We start from the raw sequence: 23869 nt of genomic DNA on the forward strand, positions 1-23869 counted from the left end.
GTTAATTCCTTATTACATTTATTTATCGCAATTTAATTATTGCAATTTATTTATCGCAATTTAAATTCTCGCAATTTTATTTATTGTCATTTAATTTCTGTTATTTTACGCACTTTAAATATCGGGACACGTATACAAGGTTTTGACATATCATATCGACGCATCTATATATATTATTTGGAATAACCATAGACACTCTATATGCAGTAATGTTCGAGTTAGCTATACAGGGTTGAGGTTAATTCTACAATAATATATATACTTTGAGTTGTGATCGAGTCTGAGACATGTACACGGGTCACGATACGTATTAATTAATATTAATATTATATATTAAACTATATATGAATTATTGAATTATTAATTGTGGACTATTAACTGTGGACTGCTAACATTGGACAATTAAAAATGAATTAAAATATTGATTATAACATATGAAACTAAATAATTCTGCAAGTTTTCCACTTGATTTCATCTTAAACCTTATTTGTATCTTTACGATTACAATCTACGTTCAAAACTTTCATGATTCTTGAAATCACCTTAATCAAGAGGATGCACCAACCGCACTACATCTAGGGAAGAAAAGATTTATGCATATAGTTATGCACCTAAAAATACTAGGAAACTGAGTAAACGTTTAATACATATATGTGCTAGCTCCTTGGCGTTGTTATTACCCAAAATAACTTTGCAATCCCTTTCCAAATTAGCAAATTTTGTCACAGCTCCAACAAATCAACTTTGACTTTTCATTCGAAACAACCTTATTATAACCTTGATTTATATGTGTGCTCTTTTATTGTTACTGGGGAACCTTTTATATTCCACCATATTAACATCAGCGTTTAATCATCTAAAAATTCAATTCTCTTGAAAACCACCTCGGATTGATAACCGATAATTCAGATATGGTAGCATTAAATGCAGAGAAAACAGCAAAATCGTAGATGGTCTAAATGGCCAAAAGTTTAATAATAAATAATGGAATGTTGGGAACACTCGATAGAAAATTTGGTACTGAAAAAAAGATTGAGCTAACCATGAAGGAGACCAAGGACAAATACAAGGACCAAACCTTAAATTCAAAGAATCCAGGTAATTCAGGATCTGATGAAATCTTTAGAGACTATCCTGCTCCGAAGTCATGCTAAAATCTTGCGAAAAATTTTTCCTTATCAACTTTCGAACCTAGAAATTCCAAAATATCATCATAAATATCTTCGATACTTCTGAAGATATTTTCATAAATATTCTCGTCCGAAATTTTATACCTCTTTGTGCTATCCGTAATGCATTATATTGGAAAATTTCTGTAAAATCTAAGTATAAACTATGAATGAATTCTGAAGTAGTGTTGGGAACTGAAGCATGAGTTAGTATAATATAATGACACTTGATCAACGTGATTATATTACAGTAAGTCATGCTGAGTTTCTAAATGGAACGTGATGATTCACAGATCATAACGTCATCATGTGCTATGTTACACGATTCTTATATTCTACTTAACCTCTAAACCTATCAAGAAATTTTTTTTTTGATGATTCGGTCTTTTCCGAGGTATTCTGGTAAATTAACAAATCAAGCTCATGCCATTACAATTTCCTTATTAGAACATTAGCCATGTTCATTCGAAACTCCATACCTACGAATTCTGGACCATTACTTGTGAAAAGAAAACAAAAGCATGGAGCTCCATAATAGAAGGGGGTATAAATCGCAGCAAATAAGAGAGAGCATTAACTGTGAATGACAATGATTATAGAAGACGAAAGTAGGGACTTCGAAATATAAGGGAGAATATAAGGCCCGATAATAATACATAAATTAAAAACCATGGATAATAATACGAATAGTAATATAAAGACACGGTAGAATTAAGAATAGTATCACCCCAAGGTAATAGTAAAAGTAAACAAATTTTTATGGTGGAAGATTGAAAAGAAGGATGACAGAAATGATAAATAGGGAAAATATCAAGGATTAGAACTGGATTAAGCATTTTCAATCTTTTGGATGTATGAACTAAGAAAGAAAGTATAGGAATGGTGGGAATAATGGAACGGAAGAGTTGAATTTATGATGGAAATATCAGACAGCGTAATCGAGGCAGATCACCGTATTTAATTATAGAGATCTTAATTTCCTTACTCGCCGAAGAATCAAATCTTTTAGATTTCGAAGATTTTCTTTAAATCCCTTGAATTCCGAAATTTAACCATGACTAGTCAAAAGTTATGATGAAATTTGTCTTTCTCATTTCACTCTTTTACGATAATTTCACTCTTTTACAATAATTTCACTCATACTCTTCAAGTAATCCAATTGTTTTATCCATATTACTCAATGGTAATAAAACTCTATCTATCAACTCATATTTGTCATGAAAACATTCTTATTGTTAGCCATGATGATCCCACTCAAATTTCGGGACGAAATTTCTTTAACGGGTAGGTACTGTGATGACCCGAAAATTTCCGATCAAATTTAAACTTAATCTTTATATATTTCGACACGATAAGCAAAGTCTGTAATGATGAGTCTCAAAAAAAAATTGAACTGTTTGATATATTCAATTTACCTTCGACTATTCCCGACGATTCACGAACAACTATTTATAAATAGATATGTGTGTGTATATACATATATATAGATATAAATAATAATTGAAAATATAATTTGAAATATTATATGTTGTTGATATTAAAATTAATTATGTAAAATAAAATAAAAATATGATATTATGAAAATTATTATTTAAAACAGATACATATATATAAAAAATATATATAGAATATATATTTTGAAATTTCGAAGTTATTTAGTAAACGACGGTAACGCTAAATTGTTATTCGATTAATAATAAACGAGTTAAAAAGGAACTTATGTGATTTTAAAATAAACGGTGATCCAAAAATGAGTAATATAAATTTTAGACTTATTAAAAATGTATTTAGGAACTATTTGTTGAATTTTAAAACTTTTTATATTTTACTTGGGGTTAGGAGTGAATAATTAATGTAATTTTTATTTAATCGTTAACGATCGAATTTTATACCATAATCACCAAAATAAATAAATATAGTTAATTTAAAAATATGAAATTTTTCTGAGAACTTTTATACACCACTGATTAACAACGGACCATGATAAAACAATCCGTGTAAAACTGTCGGCAGATAAATTTAGAAATTAAGGCTGCTAACGGTACATGCACATTTTAATTATCATTGTTAAATATTATATTAATTTAATGATCATGCCCGTGAATAAAGTAAACAGATTGATTAGAATAAGTTAGTGTGCTTGTCACTGTTTTTCACTGTACTAAATGGAGAATTATATCCACAAGCATTAGTCTTATATAGATATTTATATATACATATATATTTTTGATGCGGGTGAGCTGGGCAATGTAACCAGCAACACAGTCAGCTCGAGCTCAAAAGATGTTACACCCGAATCAGGCCAAGCAATGGTCGTGTTGCCATCTATTTCGTATCATCTAAGTGTTTTTGGAGCTGGTTCAAGAAGCTCAGGGGTGACCCTACTTCAGTCCTTAAACTAAAGTATTTATGTTTTCATGAATAAAGTTTTTGATAGTTGAAGGCAAGCCAGCAACGAAGAAGAACCAGCTAGCCGGACCAGCAAATGAGTTTAGTTCAGCCAGTAAAGCTTTAATTCACTCAGCCGGGTAACCAGCAAATCGAACCAGCAAAGTTAATACTTAGGCAAACCAGCTAGTTCAACCAGCTGAAGAATTTTAGTTCAACCAGCATACGATACTTAGTTCAACCAGCAGGCGACGTTGTTTTCTTTTGAGGGGCCAACTTGCTGATACGATTCAAAGTTTACTTATGCTTTTCAATAAGCCGGTCAGGTCATGTGCTTAACACGTGCGTGGCTGTTCTAGAAGAATGTTAGCTGTCCAAGGAAGATTCTTATCTGGCATTAGATGCTTTTATCATGAGAAAGAGCACTATCAAATGGCAGGCTTTTTGGAGATTGTGTCCTTTATTCTTATTGACTAATTTGTAATTGTTTGTCCTTTTTGTCTCCATTTCCTTTTTATGTTTTTGTCTTATTTAGAAAATAGCTGTTAAGCTTCTTCTATAAATAGAGAGCTCTTGTAATTGTAAAAACTTGGTTGATGATTGAATGAAAAGTTTGATAGAGCTTATCTATTTACAAAATCTCTGTGTCTTTACGAATCTTTGATTCCGGTGGCTAAGAGTGGTTTCTTTATCAGTGTTTGTGGTGTTACTTTATCAAACATTGTGGTGAAATCCAAATCTTCATATCTGATATTATAGTTGTGGTGGAATCTTTATCAGCTGTAGTTGAAGATTTGGAGTGTTTCTAGATCTCTAATTGTGGTGGTATCTTTATCAATTAAGGGTTTAGATTCTCTATCCTTTGTGTTCTTATTTCAAAGTTTTATACTTGGTTTTTGGGGCTGTTACTGTTACAAATTGGGTCTTTGTGTTCAGATCTGTTGGGTGAAGAAAGCTTGTTCTAAATTGCATTTTTAAAGTCATAATCACGCATCAATTTTATATACATACTGGCAAAAACCACTAAACCAACTAGTTACAATAATCACTCCACAAACATAGGTTTAAACTTTCCAAAAATTTTATTCCTTCTACTGTATCTATATTTTATTTACTCAATATATTTTTTTTCTATATATATATTATGTAGATATAAATGTATGCTTCATTTACAATCTACATTTCAAAACCATTTGCAATTTCAATTTTATAAACATATTGGATCGATAAAGTCACCATCCACCACCAATATAAACATCATCTTGATACTTGTTGTTTGTTGCTTACTGTTACCGGTCGAACATCATTCGCCACCACCACATCAGCTAACCACCAGCAGCTCCGTTCACTTCTCTTAAAACTGCCACGCGTCACCTCCCTGCACAACCACCACAACAACCATGAACAACCATCTTCGGCCACCTTAATTGAAGTATCATCATCACCTTTGCACCCTCATCAACCCCATCGAGAAACCACCTTCTCCACTCCACCATGAATCACCCTTGAACAACCACCATTCTCATCAACCACTAATGATCACCACTTCATCTACTGCTAACCCACACCACAACCCAACATGCACACATATACATCTATATGTATATTACTCTCTTTATGTCTCGTATTATATATCAACTAGCACCCACCTTCACGAATCTGTTTCCAGCAGGCTATTATGCTGCTATAAACCTCTTTGTTTATGATTCGATAACCTAAACAACTCAAACACCACCACTTTACAACTCCAAATAAACAACCACCATTGTAAATCTAATGACCCGTCCTAATCCATCCGAACAAAGTCCACATCGATTATAAACGATTCACAATAGTTGATTACATTGCGAGGTACTTGACCTCTATATGATACATTTTACAAACATTGCATTCGTTTTAAAAGACAAATTTTCATTTACATCGAAAGTTGACGGCATGCATACTATTTCATAATATATCTAACTATAATTGACTAAATAATAATCTTGATGAACTCAACGACTCGAATGCAACGTCTTTTGAAATATGTCATGAATGACTCCAAGTAATATCTCTAAAATGAGCAAATGCACAGCGGAAGATTTCTTTCATACCTGAGAATAAACATGCTTTCAAGTGTCAACCAAAAGGTTGGTGAGTTCATTAGTTTAACATAAATAATCATTTCCATCACTTTAATAGACCACAAGATTTTTATTTCCATTTCTCATAAATATACATCTCATATCAGGCATTTCGCAAACTGCATAGAGATAAAAATCATTCATATGGTGAACGCTTGATAACCGAACTAACAGGATGCATATAGAATATCCCCATCATTCCGGAACTCTCATCGGACATGATAATCGAATTACTAAAGCATTCGTAACCCGAATGGGACGTGTCAAGGTCCATAGATCTATCTTTAGGATTCGCGTCAATTAGGGGCCATTTCCCTAATTCTTAGGCTACCAAGCTAAAAAGGGGCATATTCGATTCGATAATCTAACCATAGAATGTAGTTTCGATTACTTGTGTCTATTTCGTAAAACAGTTATAAAAACAATGCATGTATTCTCAGTCCAAAAAATATATATTGCAAAAGCATTTAAAAGGGGAGCAAATGAAACTCACTATACTGTATTTTGAAGTAAAAATACATATGACGTCATTGAACAATACAGGGTTGTCCTCGGATTCACGAACCTAAATCATTTGTATATTCATTAATACATATAATTGTATTCGAACACATAAATATATAGCCTTATTAGTTATATTCTTTTATATTAATAATGTATATATATTTCATATATTCATTTTGTAAAATAAAAATATTAATTTTTGTTATGTTATATGTAATAGATATATATATATATATATATATATATATATATATATATATATATATATATATATATATATATATATATATATGTAAAAAAATATTTTCATTTGTTTGTTAAAACAGTATTTTAATAATAAAAAATAATAATTGAAGTGATAAAATAATAATAATGATAATACTTATATTGATGATAATAAGATTAATAATTCTATATACTTGATAATAATAATAATTATAACAGTCTTATTACTAATGGTAATCTTAATAATAATAATAATACTTTTGTTAATAATAACAGTAATAATAATAAGTCTAAAGTGTTACTAATACTAATAGTTTGTATTATTTTCATAATAACAATGATAATAATCCTAATCATGATAATACCTATACCAACATTAATAATACTAATAATAACATTAATAATACTTATGATATTACCTAATAGCAAAAATGATAGTGATAATAATCTTTATATTTATGTTTACATAACGATAATGATAATACATATACTAGTCGTTAAAAATAAATATGGTAATAATAATAATAGTAGTAAAAATATCAATATATTTATTTATACTTTATTCATAATAATAATAATAATGATAGTTAATACTTAAATGACAAAAGTTATGATAATAAATACATTAATAATCTTAATAACAATAATAGTAATAATAATTGTTATAATACTTAATACTATAATAATGAAATAATAATCATAATGAAATAATAATAATACAAATAATAAGATCACTACCTCTCAAAATAGGCTGAAAAAGGAAAAGGACACCACCAGCCGGGCTTGAACCCGAGACCTCTCGTTTACTAAGACAACCCTCTAACCATCCAATCCCATGTATTTTTCTGAATTAAAACTGAATTTAATTTTATATGACCCGTATTAAATAGTTCTTCTTCTTCCTTACAACATTTCGATCAAAGAATTTTCCAAAAATCAAAATAACAAAATTAATAAATCAATTAATACTTGTAAACAAAGAGAGATATAATTGTGATTCTTTTATATTATCATAACGGAAGAAAAAAAAATCAAATAAATAGCAGCAATAGAAAAAAAATATCGCGGATGAACACATACAAACCCAAACATCAATTTCGATTTTTAGATTGTTTTAGAAAAAGATTACAAAACGAAATAGGTTGTAAATTACTCCTAGAAACTTTCACAAACATCAATTTAACTAGAATCATTAAAATAGGTTCGAATTTTACAGAAAATAATTCGTTTGACTTTGTGTTCATAAACTTTGACTCCATAATTCAGACACGATATTAAGAATTGGAAATTGAAAATTTGAAGAAAGATTACATATCTAATTCCTAAAAAAACCACATTTAAAGATTTTAAAACGGCATTCGAATTTGAATTATTTGAAAATTAACCAAGAACAGAGCTACGTCTGAGTTCTTCAATATTTTTATTTAAATTCGATCAGCGTTTGGAGTTGTTAGTGACTTTTGTGGTTTATAAATAATAATATGAGGTGATGTGATTCCAATTACAACTTGAGTCGACTGTTTTGTAGCCCAAAAGAAATCGACAGGAATTATTCTTCCGGTATAAAAATATATTAAAAAAATAAATGAAGAAATTGATATCTAATTTATTTTGGACTCATCCTGGTGTTTAGATTCTGAGGTGTACGAATTTTTGACAGGAAACAAATCAACTATAGCCTTGAGAATGATTGAAAACGGAATACCAATTTTTCTGTAATTATCAATTTTTTTAATCGTATTTATACTTTTATATTTATTTAAAATACGTATAAATATTTATTTATATACATATCTCTGTATTTAGTATATGTATATGTATTTAATTATGAACTTTACATACAAGTATTCATATATATGTATTTATATACATAATTGTATATCTTTTATTGTTATATATTTATATGTATAAGTTATGATTATTCTTATTAATAAATGTAAGTATAATAATATTACTCTTTAATATTATAAATAATAGTAATATAAATATAATTGTACTAGTAATAATATTATTACTAATGATAATAATAATTATTATGAATTATATAACAATAATATTATTATTAACAATAATACTAATTCTACTAATATTATTAATAATGTCAATGATACTAATAATAATGATATGCAATAATAATAATAATGATAACATTTAATGATAATAATCATAATGCTATATTAATTATAACAACTATTTATGTTATTAGTGATGATAATTTTATTAATAATAATATTGTAACAATTTATATATATAAATTTTTATATTTATATGTTATATTAATAATAATTTTGATATTGATACTGAAATTACTATAACATTTATTTCTAACTTGAAATTACATTTAATATGTTATTATTACCATTTATCAATTTTATCATATTTACTAGTTATCTATTGTATAAAATATTTAATATATATATATATATATATATATATATATATATATATATATATATATATATATATTTACAACCAATTGTTCGTGAATCGTCGGGAATGGTCGAAGGTCAATTGAACATATGAACATAGTTCCAAAATTTTCGAGACTCGACATTACAGACTTTGCTTATTGTGTCGGAATCAGATAAAGATTAAGTTTAAATTTGGTCGGAAATTCTCGGGTCGTCACAGTACCTACCCGTTAAAGAAATTTCGTCCCGAAATTTGAGTGAGGTCGTCATGGCTAACAATAAATATGTTTTCCTGACGAATATGAGCTGATAAATAGAGTTTTATTATTATTGAATAATACAGATAAAATAATTCGATTATTCGAAGAGCACAAATGAAGCTATCACAAAAAAGTGAAATGAATAAATGAAGTTTCATTTTTAACTTTTGACATTTCCTTGGTTGAATTCCGGAATTCAAGGGTTTTAAAAGAAAATCTTAGAAATCTATAAGATCTGATTCTTCGGCGAATAAGGAAATTAAGATCTCTATAATTAAATACGGTGATCTGCCTCGATTACTCTGTCTGATATTTTCATTATAAATTAAACTCTTCCGTTCCGTTACTCTCACCATTCCTATACTTTCTTTCTTAGTTCATACATCCAAAAAATTTTGAAAATGCTTAATCCAGTTCTAATACTTGATATTTTTCTAATTATCATTTCTGTCATCCTTCTTTTCAATCTTCCACCAGAAGAATCTGTTTACTTCTACTATTACCTTGGGGTGATACTATTCTTAATTATACCGTGTCTTTATATTGCTATTCGTATTAATATCTACGGTTTGTAACCTCCGGGTTGTTATTGGACTTTATATTTTCTCTTATATTTTGGGGATCTTTGCCTTTTTATTCTCTTCTCGACTTTTGGTAAAGCGAGTAATGGTCCAGAATTCGTAAGTAGGGAGTTTCGAATGAATATGACTGATGTTCTAAGAAAGTTTGTAATAGCTCGATCTTGATTGGTTAAATTACCCAATTTCTAGAGAAAAGATAGTACTATCAAGAAGATATGTTCTCGATATGTTTGGAGATTAAGTAGAATGTCAGAGTCGTGTAACATGGCACATGATGACGTTATGATCTGTGAATCATCACGTTCCATTAAAAACTCAACATGACTTACTATTATATAATCACGTTGATCAAGTGTCATTATATTATACTAACTCATGCATCAGTTCCCAACACTTCTTCAAAATCATTCATATTTTAAATGCGAAGGTTTCAGAATTTAGAAACTAAAATAGTTTCATTTATGACGTAACATAGATAGCGCGGAGAGATAATTAATATCGGACGAGAATATCTATGAAAATATCCTCAGAAATATTGAAGATATTTATGATGATATTTTGGAATTTCTAAGTTCGAAGGTTGATGAAAAAAAATCTTCCGCAAGATTTTAACATGACCTCGGAGCAAGGTATTCTCTAAAGATTTCATCGGATCCATAATTACCTGGATTCTTTGAATATAGGGTATGGTCTTTGTATTTGTCCTTGGTCACCTTCATGGTTAGTTCAATCCGTTTTTTCAGTTCCAACTTTTCTGAGCTTTTCCAACATACTATTCTTTATCATCAAACTTTCGACTGTTAAGGTCGTTTACAATTTTTGCTGCTTCATTCAGCTCTTTCAGAATTCAGAGTATTGATTCGTAGACTGGGTGCTGTTCAGAATTTCGGAATGGAAGATCATAATTCTAAGAGATAAATATTATATGTATACATATAACTGTTGATGTAGACATGCTGCGAGATTTCAAGATACTGATTGCTAAATTCTGATGATTCATATGGCAATTCTCACTACAAGATGCGAATGAGTAAATGATGGAATTTCGATAAATATATCAAGGTTCCCCAGTAACGATGATGAAAGGACAACGTATATATCAAGGTTATAATAAGGCTCTTTTGACTGAAGAATCGAAGTTGACTTGTTGGAGCTGTGACAAAATTAACTACTTTGGAAAAGAACTGCAAAGTTATTTTGGGTAATAATAATGCTAAAGAAAATTGTACAGCTACGTGTTAAACGTTTACTTAGTTTTCGAGAGTTTTTCAAGTGCATAACTATATGCATCAATCTTTTCTTCCGTAGATGAAGTGCGGTTGGTTCCTACTCTCGATTGAGGTGTTTTTCAAAATAATGAAAGGTTTGAACGCAGAATGTAATCATGATGATACAAATGGGGTTTAAGATGAAATCAAGTGGCAAACTTGAAGAATTGTTTAGTTTCATATGTTATAATCAATATTTTAATTCATTTTTAATTTGTCCAATGTTGGTAGTCCTTAGTTAGCAATTCAATAATTCATATGTAGTTTATTATATAATATTCGAATTAATTAATACGTATCGTGACCCGTGTACATGTCTCAGACTCGATCACAACTCAAACTATATATATTATTGTAAAATTAATCTCAACCCTGTATAGAGAACTCGATCATTACTGCATATAGAGTGTCTATGGTTATTCCAAATAATATATATAGATGCGTCGATATGATATGTCAAAACCTTGTATACGTGTTCCGATATTTAAAGTACGTAAAATAAATACAGAAATTAAATGACGATAAATAAAATGCGTAAGTAAATAATAGAAATTAAATGATGATAAATAAAATTGCGAGAATATAAATTACGATAAATAAACTGCGATAAATAATTTGCGATAATTAAATTGCGATAAATAAATTGCGATAAAATAAAATGTAATACAGAATTAACAGTTAGGTAGGAACAGTTAGTTAGGATCTTGTTAGCGTGGTTTCTTAACAAAATTTCATATTGTTAATTAGTCTGTTTCTAATCAATTTTTATTGTGTACATTATTTCTTCATTATGCCACTTGTTGGATTCTGGTAAATCAAAATCCAAATATGAAATTGAATTTGAATGAAAATAGTTATTCTTTGGTGAACAGATACGTATATCTTGTGGATATAAGTAGGATAGTAAATGACTATTGAATCAGATTCGAAGAATGTACAATGTAACTTATTAATGTGAAATCTAAATATTCCTCGGGTATTACCTACCCGTTAAAATATTTTCACCATTAACAGTTTGTACAAAAGAATTTTTAATTACAATTCTTATGAAAATATACTTACATATATATTTTCTTCAAATGTAATCATAGATTTAATGAGTTAATATAATATTAATCTCATTTGATTTACCGTTAGAACTAGAATACATAATCTCTAAGACATTAGAGATTACATAATCATCACGTTGAACGAAGATAATTGATGTAGAACGATACGTAGAACGATGATTATATTCAAAGTACAAATGGTGATATTGAGGCATGGATTGTTGATTGTACTGGTGCTTTTATTGATGGTACTGTTGGTGCCGATGATGTTGCTGAAGCTGGTAAATTTTGCACCATATTTTCTAAATTGATTACTCGAGCGCAAAGTTTGTTTATTTTTTCTATTATTCCGGGATGATTGTCGGTCGGAACGAGCGGATGAATAAGGTTGGGGATTTTGGATATCATATAATCATTGCGAGATATCCTGTAAATGAGGGTAAATATGGTGTTTCGGACTGGTTCGCTGATAAGCGCTTCAGGTTCATCGTCAAGAGGTAAATTCGGTTGGTGAAAAGGATCGCCTTCTTCGTGTCTTCATTGATTAAGTCGACTACGAACCCATCAGATGAATTGGGGATGGCTAATTGATGGATTCATTCTGGTGACACCGCTTTCGGAGCTTAGGTGAATATCCATGTCGGAATAGCTGTCGGAATAACTATCGGAATAGCTATCGAAATCTGAGGGACTCGAACTGGTTGAGGGATTCATCTCGTACGATCAGATGAAGGATTTTTGATAAGAAATAGATTATAGGATGTAGATTAGTACCCTGCAATACATAATTTACATATGCATATATAATACTAAAATCCCATAAGTTACAGAGGAATCTACGGAAGCTGTCAGGCAAAGTTAACAATAACAGATATGCTAAGATATGAATTTATCTATACACTGTCTATGCAATAGAGGCAGTAAGACGTGCCTAGACTAAGAATGATAAGCAGGTAATTCCCTAAGGATGATAAGTAGATGAATTCCGACTATTAAATGATAAGCAAAAAATTTTAACATGCAGACACGGTCGAAGTCCAGACTTACTAATGCATCTAAACAACTATCAGTTAGACACACTAATGCATGACCTGGTTCGCTAAGACCACCGCTCTGATACCAACTCTAATGACCCGTCCTAATCCATCCGGACAAAGTCCACATCGATTATAAACGATTCACAATAGTTGATTACATTGCGAGGTACTTGACCTCTATATGATATATTTTACAAACATTGCATTTGTTTTAAAAGACAAATTTTCATTTACATCGAAAGTTGATGGCATGCATACTATTTCATAATATATCTAACTATAATTGACTAAATAATAATCTTGATGAACTCAACAACTCGAATGCAACGTCTTTTGAAATATGTCATGAATGACTCCAAGTAATATCTCTAAAATGAGCAAATGTACAGCGGAAGATTTCTTTCATACCTGAGAATAAACATGCTTTCAAGTGTCAACCAAAAGGTTGGTGAGTTCATTAGTTTAACATAAATAATCATTTCCATCACTTTAATAGACCACAAGATTTTTATTTCCATTTCTCATAAATATACATCTCATATCAGGCATTTCGCAAACTGCATAGAGATAAAAATCATTCATATGGTGAACGCTTGATAACCGAACTAACAGGATGCATATAGAATATCCTCATCATTCCGGAACTCTAATCGGACATGATAATCGAAGTACTAAAGCATTCGTAACCCGAATGGGACGTGTCAAGGTCCATAGATCTATCTTTAGGATTCGCGTCAATTAGGGGCTATTTCCCTAATTCTTAGGCTACCAAGCTAAAAAGGGGCATATTCGATTCGATAATCCAACCATAGAATGTAGTTTCGATTACTTGTGTCTATTTCGTAAAACAGTTATAAAAACAGCGCATGTATTCTCAGTTCCAAAAATATATATATATTACAAAAGCATTTAAAAAGGGAGCAAATGAAACTCGCTATACTGTATTTTGTAGTAAAAATACATATGACGTCATTGAACAATGCAGGGTTGTCCTCAGATTCACGAACCTAAATCATTTGTATATTCATTAATACATATAATTGTATTCGAACACATAAATATACAGCCTTATTAGTTATATTCTTTTATATTAATAATGTATATATATTTCATATATTCATTTTGTAAAATAAAAATATTAATTTTTGTAATGTTATATGTAATAGATATATTTTTAGATATACATATATACATATATATATATATATATATATATATATATATATATATATATATATATATATATATATATATATATATATATATATATATGTAAAAAAATATTTTCATTTGTATGTTAAAATAGTATTTTAATAATAAAAAATAATAATTGAAGTGATAAAATAATAATAATAATGATAATACTGATATTGATGATAATAAGATTAATAATTCTATATACTTGATAATAATAATAATTATAACAGTCTTATTACTAATGGTAATCTTAATAATAATAATACTTTTGTCAATAATAACAATAATAATAATAAGTCTAAAGTGTTACTAATACTAATAGGTTGTATTATTTTCATAATAACAATGATAATAATCTTAATCATGATAACACCTATACCAACATTAATAATACTAATAATAACATTAATAATACTTATGATATTACCTAATAGCAAAAATGATAGTGATAATAATCTTAGTATTTATGTTCACATAACGATAATGATAATATATATACTAGTCGTTAAAAATAAATATGGTAATAATAATAATAGTAGTAAAAATATCAATATATTTATTTATACTTTATTCATAATAATAATAATAATGATAGTTAATACTTAAATGAATAAAGTTATGATAATAAATACATTAATAATCTTAATAACAATAATAGTAATAATAATTGTTATAATACTTAATACTATAATAATGAAATAATAATCATAATGAAATAATAATATAATAATACAAATAATAAGATCACTACCTCTCAAAATAGGCTGAAAAAGGAAAAGGACACTACCAGCCGGGCTTGAACCCGAGACCTCCCGTTTACTAAGACAACCCTCTAACCATCCAATCCCATCTATTTTTCTAAATTAAAACTGAATTTAATTTTATATGACCCGTATTAAATAGTTCTTCTTCTTCCTTTCAACATTTCGATCAAAGAATTTTCTAAAAACCAATATAACAAAATTAATAAATCAATTAAGACTTGTAAACAAAGAGAGATATAATTGTGATTCTTTTATATTATCATAACAGAAGAAAAAAAATCAAATAAATAGCAGCAATAGAAAAAAAATATCGCGGATGAACACTTACAAACCCAAACATCAATTTCAATTTTTTGATTATTTTAGAAAAAGATTACTAAACGAAATAGGTTGTAAATTACTCCTAGAAACTTTCACAAACATCAATTTAACTAGAATCATTAAAACAGGTTCGAATTTTACAGAAAACAATTCGTTTGACTTTGTGTTCATAAACATTGACTCCATAATTCAGACACGATATTAAGAATTGGAAATTGAAAATTTACAGAAAGATTACATATCTAATTCCTAACAAAACCACATTTAAAGATTTTAAAACGGCATTCGAATTTGAATTATTTGAAAATTAACCAAGAACATAGCTACGTCTGAGTTCTTCAATATTTTTATTTAAATTCGATCAGCGTTTGGAGTTGTTAGTGACTTTTGTGGTTTATAAATAATAATATGAGGTGATGTGATTCTAATTACAACTGGAGTCGATTGTTTTGTAGCCCAAAAGAAATCGACAGGAATTATTCTTCCGGTACAAAAATATATTAAAAAAATAAAAGAAGAAATTGATATCTAATATATTTTGGACTCGTCCTGGTGTTTAGATTCTGAGGTGTATGAATTTTTGACAGGAAACAAATCAACTATAGCTTTGAGAATGATTGAAAACAGAATACCAATTTTTCTGTAATTATCAATTTTTTTAATCGTATTTATACTTTTATATTTATTTAAAATACATATAAATATTTATTTATATACATATCTCTGTATTTAGTATATGTATATGTATTTAATTATGAACTTTACATACAAGTATTCATATATATGTATTTATATACATAATTGTATATCTTTTATTGTTATATATTTATATGTATAAGTTATTATTATTCTTATTAATAAATGTAAGTATAATAATATTACTCTTTAATATTATAAATAATAGTAATACAAATATAATTGTACTAGTAATAATATTATTACTAATGATAATAATAATTATTATGAATTATATAACAATAATATTATTATTAACAATAATACTAATTCTACTAATATTATTAATAATGTCAATGATACTAATAATAATGATATGCAATAATAATAAGAATGATAACATTTAATGATAATAATCATAATGCTATATTAATTATAACAACTATTTATGTTATTAGTGATGATAATTTTATTAATAATAATATTGTACCAATTTATATATATAAATTTTCATATTTGTATGTTATATTAATAATAATTTTGATATTGATACTGAAATTACTATAACATTTATTTCTAACTTGAAATTACATTTAATATGTTATTATTACCATTTATCAATTTTATCATATTTACTAGTTATCTATTGTATAAAATATTTAATATATATATATATATATATATATATATATATATATATATATATATATATATATATATATATATATATATATACAACCAATTGTTCGTGAATCGTCGGGAATGGTCGAAGGTCAATTGAACATATGAACATAGTTCTAAAATTTTCGAGACTCGAAATTACAGACTTTACTTATTGTGTCGGAATCAGATAAAGATTAAGTTTAAATTTGGTCAGAAATTATCGGGTCGTCACAGTAAACCTTCAAAAATAAACCACGGCTGCTGCTATATCTTTTCTGTTTCAGCCCCACAACACCACTTCCACGACCATCGTTGTTGCTACTGTTTGATTTAAATTACCATCAAAACACACCACTTCCTGCTACCTTGGTTCTGTTTCTGTTCTATTCGAAAACCCAAGAACATAAACACCATTTTTTTTATTTTTTTTATCCCTATTAACTGTTATTCGAATTAAAATATTGATGATGAATAACGTTACTTGTCTACTGCCTTTTTTTGTTTGTTGACCACTACTACATTGTAATTGTATCTGAGTACGCCTCCAATTATTTTGATGGAATTTGGGCCGAGCTTGTTTCCCTTTACTTCTTGGGCCGAAATCCAACTTCTATTTGCTGTTGGGCTTAGATAATCTAGATATTTGGGCTGTGATCCTATTATCTAATTAGGCCGAATCATATAAGGAACCTGCTGCAGTATAATTCATGTTTCTGTGAAAATGTTGCTGCATGAACGAAGGGTGATGAGATGATTATGGTTGTGATATGATTCATGATCGTAAGGGTGATGATGAAAGATAATGATGATGATTCGAAAACAATCATGGTAAGCTGAGATGATGATAACGATGACGATAAATGGTAATAAGATGATGTAGTGATGATTATGATATAGTGAATAGATGATAATGATGATGGTATGATGAAGATCGATAGAGAAGATGATCATGATGATTCGTGATGAACGATGTAAATATAGAGGACGATGATCATGATACATGATCTTGTTGACGAGATGAAATGATAGATGATCATGATGACGTGAATTGGTGATGTTGTTATGATAAGTATGATGATCTTGTTGATGATGATAATATAGATTAGATAATAACGAAAAAGAAGGTAAAAACAGAAAAGATATAAAAGAAATTAAAATCAATAATAAATCAGATAGACTCATGGCAGACAAATGTTTATGGGTGTTGTGAGTTAAGCTAGAGGTCTCGGGTTCGAGCCCGAGCAACGGCGTTTCTTTTTAAATGCTTGTTTCTTCAATGGTTGTATTCTATAATTATTTATTTATTTATTATTATTATTATTATTATTATTATTATTATTATTATTATTATTATTATTATTATTATTATTATTATACTATTATTAACATTAATATAATTATTACTACCTCCGTCCCACCAGAAGTGTCCACTTTGACTTTTGACAGTCTTTATTTGTCAACTTTGACTATAAATATTTATGTTCGTGTTATATAATATTTGTTGAAAATTATATGAATGAGTTGAGTTTTAATTGTATTTTCATTGATATAACTTTCATCAAGTATTATATAACACCAACAAAAATATTTAAAGTCAAAGTTGAATAAGGAAGACTGAAAAAAGTCAAAGTGGACACTTCTGGTGGGATGGAGGGAGTAATAAGTATTATTATTAAGTATTATCAGTATTAAGAATTGTTATCAAAATTAGTATTTTTATTGTATAAAATAATACAACCTTTTTATCTTATTATTATTACTATCAATATTAAATTTTTATATATTTTAGTACTATTATCATTTGTATTATCAATATTAACATTATTATTATTATTATTGGTATTATCATTATTAATATATGTATCAATATTATTAATACTAATTCTATTATTAATATTATAATAAATAAATATTAATTATATAAAAATATATAAATATATTTAATACATATAACATAACTATATAGTATTTTTTTATTATATATAAAATAATAAATATACTTAGTTAATTAATAAAACCTATAAATAATTAAATATAACAAATATAGCACTAACAATAATAATTTATAAATCTGTTCGATTACAATTATATGTGTCAATATATATAGTATTGATATAGGTTCGTGAATCCGAGGTCAACCCTACACTTGTTCAATGACGTCATATGTATTTTTACTACAAAATATAGTATAGTGAGTTTCATTTGCTCCCTTTTTAAATGCTTTTGCAACATATATTTTTGGGACAGAGAATACATGCGCTGCTTTTATAAATGTTTTACGAAATAGACACAAATAATCGAAACTACATTCTATGGTTGGATTATCGAATCGAATATCACCCCTTTTAGCTTGGTAGCCTAAGAATTAGGGAACAGACACCCTAATTGACGCAAATCCTAAAGGTAGATCTACGGGCACTAACTTCCCCCATACTGTAAAATGGTATGCTCTAGTACTTCGAGTTTATATTATACAGATGGATTTCTGTTTTGGGGATATTCTATATGTATGATGTTAATGTCGGTTACCAGGTGTTTAATTCATATGAATGATTTTTTAAACACTTGCGAGTGTATGATTATTGAATAAAGGAAATCTTGTGGTCTATTAAAATTATGGAAATGATTGATTACGATAAACTAATGAACTCACCAACCTTTTGGTTGACGCTTTAAAGCATGTTTATTCTCAGGTATGAAAGAAATCTTCCGCTGTGCATTTGCTCATTTTAGAGATACTACTTGGAGTCATTCATGACATATTTCCAAAGACGTTGCATTCGAGTCATTGAGTTCATCAAGATTATTATTAAGTCAATTATAATTGGATATATTATGATATGTTATGCATGCTGTCAACTTTCGATGTAATGAAAGTTTGTCTTTCAAAAACGAATGCAATGTTTGTAAAATGTATCATATAGAGGTCAAGTACCTCGCGATGTAACCAAATGTAATGTATTTATACATATGGATTAGGATGGGTCATTAGACCCAGTGCCTGTGTAAATAAGTCATGGCAATTATTGTCAAGTATTTATTTATAAATGGTTTCCATAATAAGAGTAAAAGTGCTTCTCACTCATCAATTGAATCGATAAATTCTGGTATTGGAGGGTTGAAGTAACAATGTGTAGCCTGCATTCCATTAAGCTGTAGCACACCTTTTGAAACAGAAAATGTAAAAGTTAGTTAGTAAATCAGTCATTATTAACTCATGAGTAGATCAAATATTTGGGGAGCAAGTAAGAATTTTTTTTGTTTTTTCCGTGTTGATACCTCAATTTTTGGTCGACATGAGCTGACTGCCAAAATAACAGGTTTTTCCATAGATTCGTACGTGTCTGCATCAAAAGCAGCTGCTAGCTCGTTTCAGAGGGTCACTTGAACTGCGTCACTGCTGCATATAAATTTGTAGATCAAACATTATTTAGAAACTAATTATGGGACTGCCTTGTAAAAATTGTCTATTGTACAATAATGTTTGGACCTAAAAATACATAAAAAAAAAACAGTTTTTAATTGTAAATGTCTAAATGTTTCTAGATGTATAGTCTAAATAAGGTCAAGTTAGTTTTTTTTTTTCCAAAGTTTGGTTAACAATGGCTTACTTGAGGTTTGTGAGATCAATGGTTCTTCTTATAACCTACCTGCGATTAGGATCTCCCATGACTATCGGGTCTTCAAGGTGGTCAATACAACCAATGTAGTCTGTTAGTTTAAAACACATATCAATGAGTGTGTAAGTGTAAGTTTAAAAAATAACTGCAACCATGTTAAGTTTACCTGCAAGTACAGTGTTGTTCAACACATGGCTACGCAGCTGATTGTATGCTACAAAATCAAAGAAGTGGTCGGGGAAGTCTGCAAGTAGAAGGTTTTTGAAAGTTGTATTACGATCAAAAGCGAGGGTTGTTGGGCTGGCTAACACTTTCTCCCACCTAGTTGTGGCATGACATGAGAAGTTTGCAATCATGTACACTTTGTTCAACTGCATAAGGTTGTCAAGAAAATCTTTGTCACCGTAGCGCATGTTCACGAGCATAGGATAATTCTGCATAATGAAATATAGAATGTCAGACAGGTGTTTCAAATTGAACATACATATATCTTAGAAAACAGTGTGAAAGTAACAAACCATTTCATCAATGAGCATGCAGCAGTAGCCAGTAGGAGCCTGGTTATGATAACTGTAAGTTACTCACTTTCGGTAGATCCTAGCTGCGATTGTCCTGTTTCTATCACCCGGTATTAACTGTCCTAGAGCTGTTATTTGTGCCATACTATTAAAGTAAAAAGAAAATATTAGTAATATAACAATACATATGCATTAACTATGTACATATTTAATTTCTGGCTTTTTTTTTAATAGACACTATGCCCAGTTGGTGCAGGCTCAAAATCGACAATTGAGGAAAGGAAATCTGTGTAGATGACGTTCTTTGTTACATTGGGCCCACGATCTTCTTGTTGTTTTATCAACACTTTTAAACCTTCTGGGGAAGTAGCTCGTGAGAGTGCACCATATAATTGCCCGTGTCCAAAGATGGGTTTTGGTAAATAAACACCTATCTTGTTGAGTGATTGACCTTGACTTTTGTTTATGGTCATTGCATACGAAACTTTTATCAGAAACTGTAGTCTTTTTAAAACAAACGGTAACGATGGTTCTTTGTGGATGAGTTTCATTCTTGGGAAGAATACTTTCTCACCAACACGGTGCCCGTGATTATTTCAGCCTCGACTGATTTAGTTAGCAGTTGAGTAATAATCATTCTTGTACCATTACAAAGGCCACCAGTAACATTTATATTACGCAGTAGAATGGCTACTACGCCCACTTTCAAATTTAGGATGTGTGGCAGGAGGCTAGGGTAGTTGAGCGAGTTTAAGTATTCCGTTGGATACAGCATTTCTGCCGCACCACCGTCATTTGCATGTGGTGTTGCACTGTCATAACTGTTGCAGGTTGTTACTGGGCCATCAACCATGTCGGCAATTAACTTGTTTATAGCATCTGCGTCGTCATTTTTTGACAAATGATTGCCTTCTGTTGGAGTTCAGCGGCAGTTGGATGGTACAACGATTCATGGGGGTATATAAAAGAAATGAGATTTTGTAGACCATTTTCATCATCGGGAATGTAGTACCTATTTGGAATACATACCGAACGACTATTATGTGGGTCTTCCAAATGAGGAGTCCCTATAAGACCATTTCCCAAACTTAATAACCACCGTTAAAATTCCTCATTCCTCACCTTTTCAGATGCTGATAAATCTGGAGGTATCAACCTCATATTCTGTGTTAGAACAAATACTTTGAAGTCTCGCCACAGATAGGAAGTTGTAATGTAAGTAGCTAATATGTCAGATTTGCCCCCTTTTTTCTTTACTGGTAACGTTTGTTTAAAATCACCCCCAATAATAAAAGACTTTCCCCCAAAAGGTGTATCGTTTTCTAGAATGTCTCTCAGGCTCCTGTCTAGAGCTTCGAAACAGCACTTGTCATTCATTGGTGCCTCATCCCAGACAATTAGATCTGTACTCTTGATCAGCTTTGCCATATGAGTATTTTTCTTTATATTACACATTGATTCATTTGTTGGGTCCAATGGCAGTTTGAACTGAGAATGTGCAGTTCTTCCCGAAGGCAGCAGCAGAGAAGCAACACCGGACGATGCCACAGCCAGTACAACCTTCCTTCCTGCTCTTAATGCTGTGATAATTGACTTCCATAAGAATGTTTTACCCGTACCACCATGTCCACACACAAAAACCAATTCAGGTTGGTTAAAAATAGAAGAATTTGTTACCAGTTGTTACACTTCTTTCTGTTCTGAGTTCATACTACGCTCAATTTCTAATCGTTCGACATCAAGAGATTCGCGGTTGTAGTTTTTTTCCTCCATGATTAGCCTGTTTGCTAGATCGAAAAGGAGGTCAGCCGGTAATGTTGGATGCACATAATCATAAATTGACTTTAAACATTGATTTAAAAGGACTTCAACCTCAAACAGAACATAATTATTGAGGTCCTCATCGTTTATGTGCAGCGTTGGCATACTTAATGCCGCTGCTACGCGTAATAGTATGTCGTCAGACATCAATTTCCAATGGTTCTCCCAGAGTTCAACTGGATTACTGACCATGCAGTATACCAAAATATGAGCAAAAAGGGAGTGAAGCTGTGAAGCTGTTGCAGATGCAGATGTTTCCTCCAGTTCCGTTGCCCATTCTTTATTGTCGCCTAACAAACCAGCAGACTGACAAGCCAACCAATATGTACTATGGACAACTTTGTTAACAGTTCTGATATTTTCACAACTTTGGCAACCCATCTGATGGAACAGTAACATTCTGAGAAAGAAAGCCTCTTCATACGTAGGTTGTATGTAGGATATTCTCTCAATAGAAGGTTTCTTCAAGTTTGTTCGCCGTTGCCAACATTTTTTGCATCATACCAAACAAATTCGGAAGGAAATTCCAAATAGGTGAGGTTTTTTCCAACGGATGAAGACGCGTTATAACGTAGCCACTCAGTTAGAGTATTTTTTTTTGTCTGATTCTTTGCAATGACCGAGGTGAGCTGTTGCTGTTCATGAAACTTCATTATTTGCATGTTTTGTAAATGAACAGCGAGGATCTGAACAGGTGGCTCACGGTGATGAATTAGGAACTTAAAAATGCGCCAGCAAGCTTTGTGCGGGCATATAAAGCGGGCGTTTATAAAATTATGTATCTCATTAATCGGTTGAGAAGTTCCAGTTGACTTCTCGCTGCCACTGCCTATTGGTTTGGTAATGCGAGAAGCAACGCGATCAGTACCCTTTGAGATGTATTGAAAGAGATATTTTATAAGGGTAGTCGAACTGCAGCACTCAACATTGATGTGCGCATGAAAAGTCATATATAACAGTCTGTTATAAGGTACAACGTAGCTGTTATCTAGCTTAACACCACTTCGTGTGGTGTAGACTCCAGTACTGTGCCTTCGGTAGTGTGAGCGGCCATCGGTGTCGAAGAAAGTCTTATTGTTGTATTTCTTTCTAAACTTCTTTTTACAAGCAATACCTTCCATACATGCTGCGCGAGGTTTTTCTGCGCCGCATGGCCCGTGCATCATAGTAGCTGAGATGACTGCATAACCAGCCGGATCACTTATGGGATCAGGGAGTTCTGCACTTATGTAATCGTCTAGGCGTTCGGTAATTGGAGTTGAAGCTGTAGAATGC

The 23869-nt window shown here is 30.1% G+C and overlaps 1 protein-coding gene across 1 annotated transcript; it reads right to left on the bottom strand.

Annotated features, from left to right (window-relative positions):
• Nucleotides 1-21874: 21874 nt before the first annotated feature.
• Nucleotides 21875-22975, bottom strand: LOC139875668 (uncharacterized). Its single transcript, XM_071862984.1, has 2 exons — nt 22486-22975; nt 21875-22353 (listed from the first exon to the last, which is right to left on the bottom strand). The coding sequence occupies exons 1-2, from the start codon at nt 22973-22975 to the stop codon at nt 21875-21877; spliced, it is 969 nt and encodes a 322-aa protein (XP_071719085.1).
• Between the last annotated feature and the right edge of the window lie 894 nt (nt 22976-23869).

This window comes from Rutidosis leptorrhynchoides, chromosome 11, assembly GCF_046630445.1.
Source record: "Rutidosis leptorrhynchoides isolate AG116_Rl617_1_P2 chromosome 11, CSIRO_AGI_Rlap_v1, whole genome shotgun sequence".
Taxonomy (NCBI): Eukaryota; Viridiplantae; Streptophyta; class Magnoliopsida; order Asterales; family Asteraceae; genus Rutidosis; species Rutidosis leptorrhynchoides.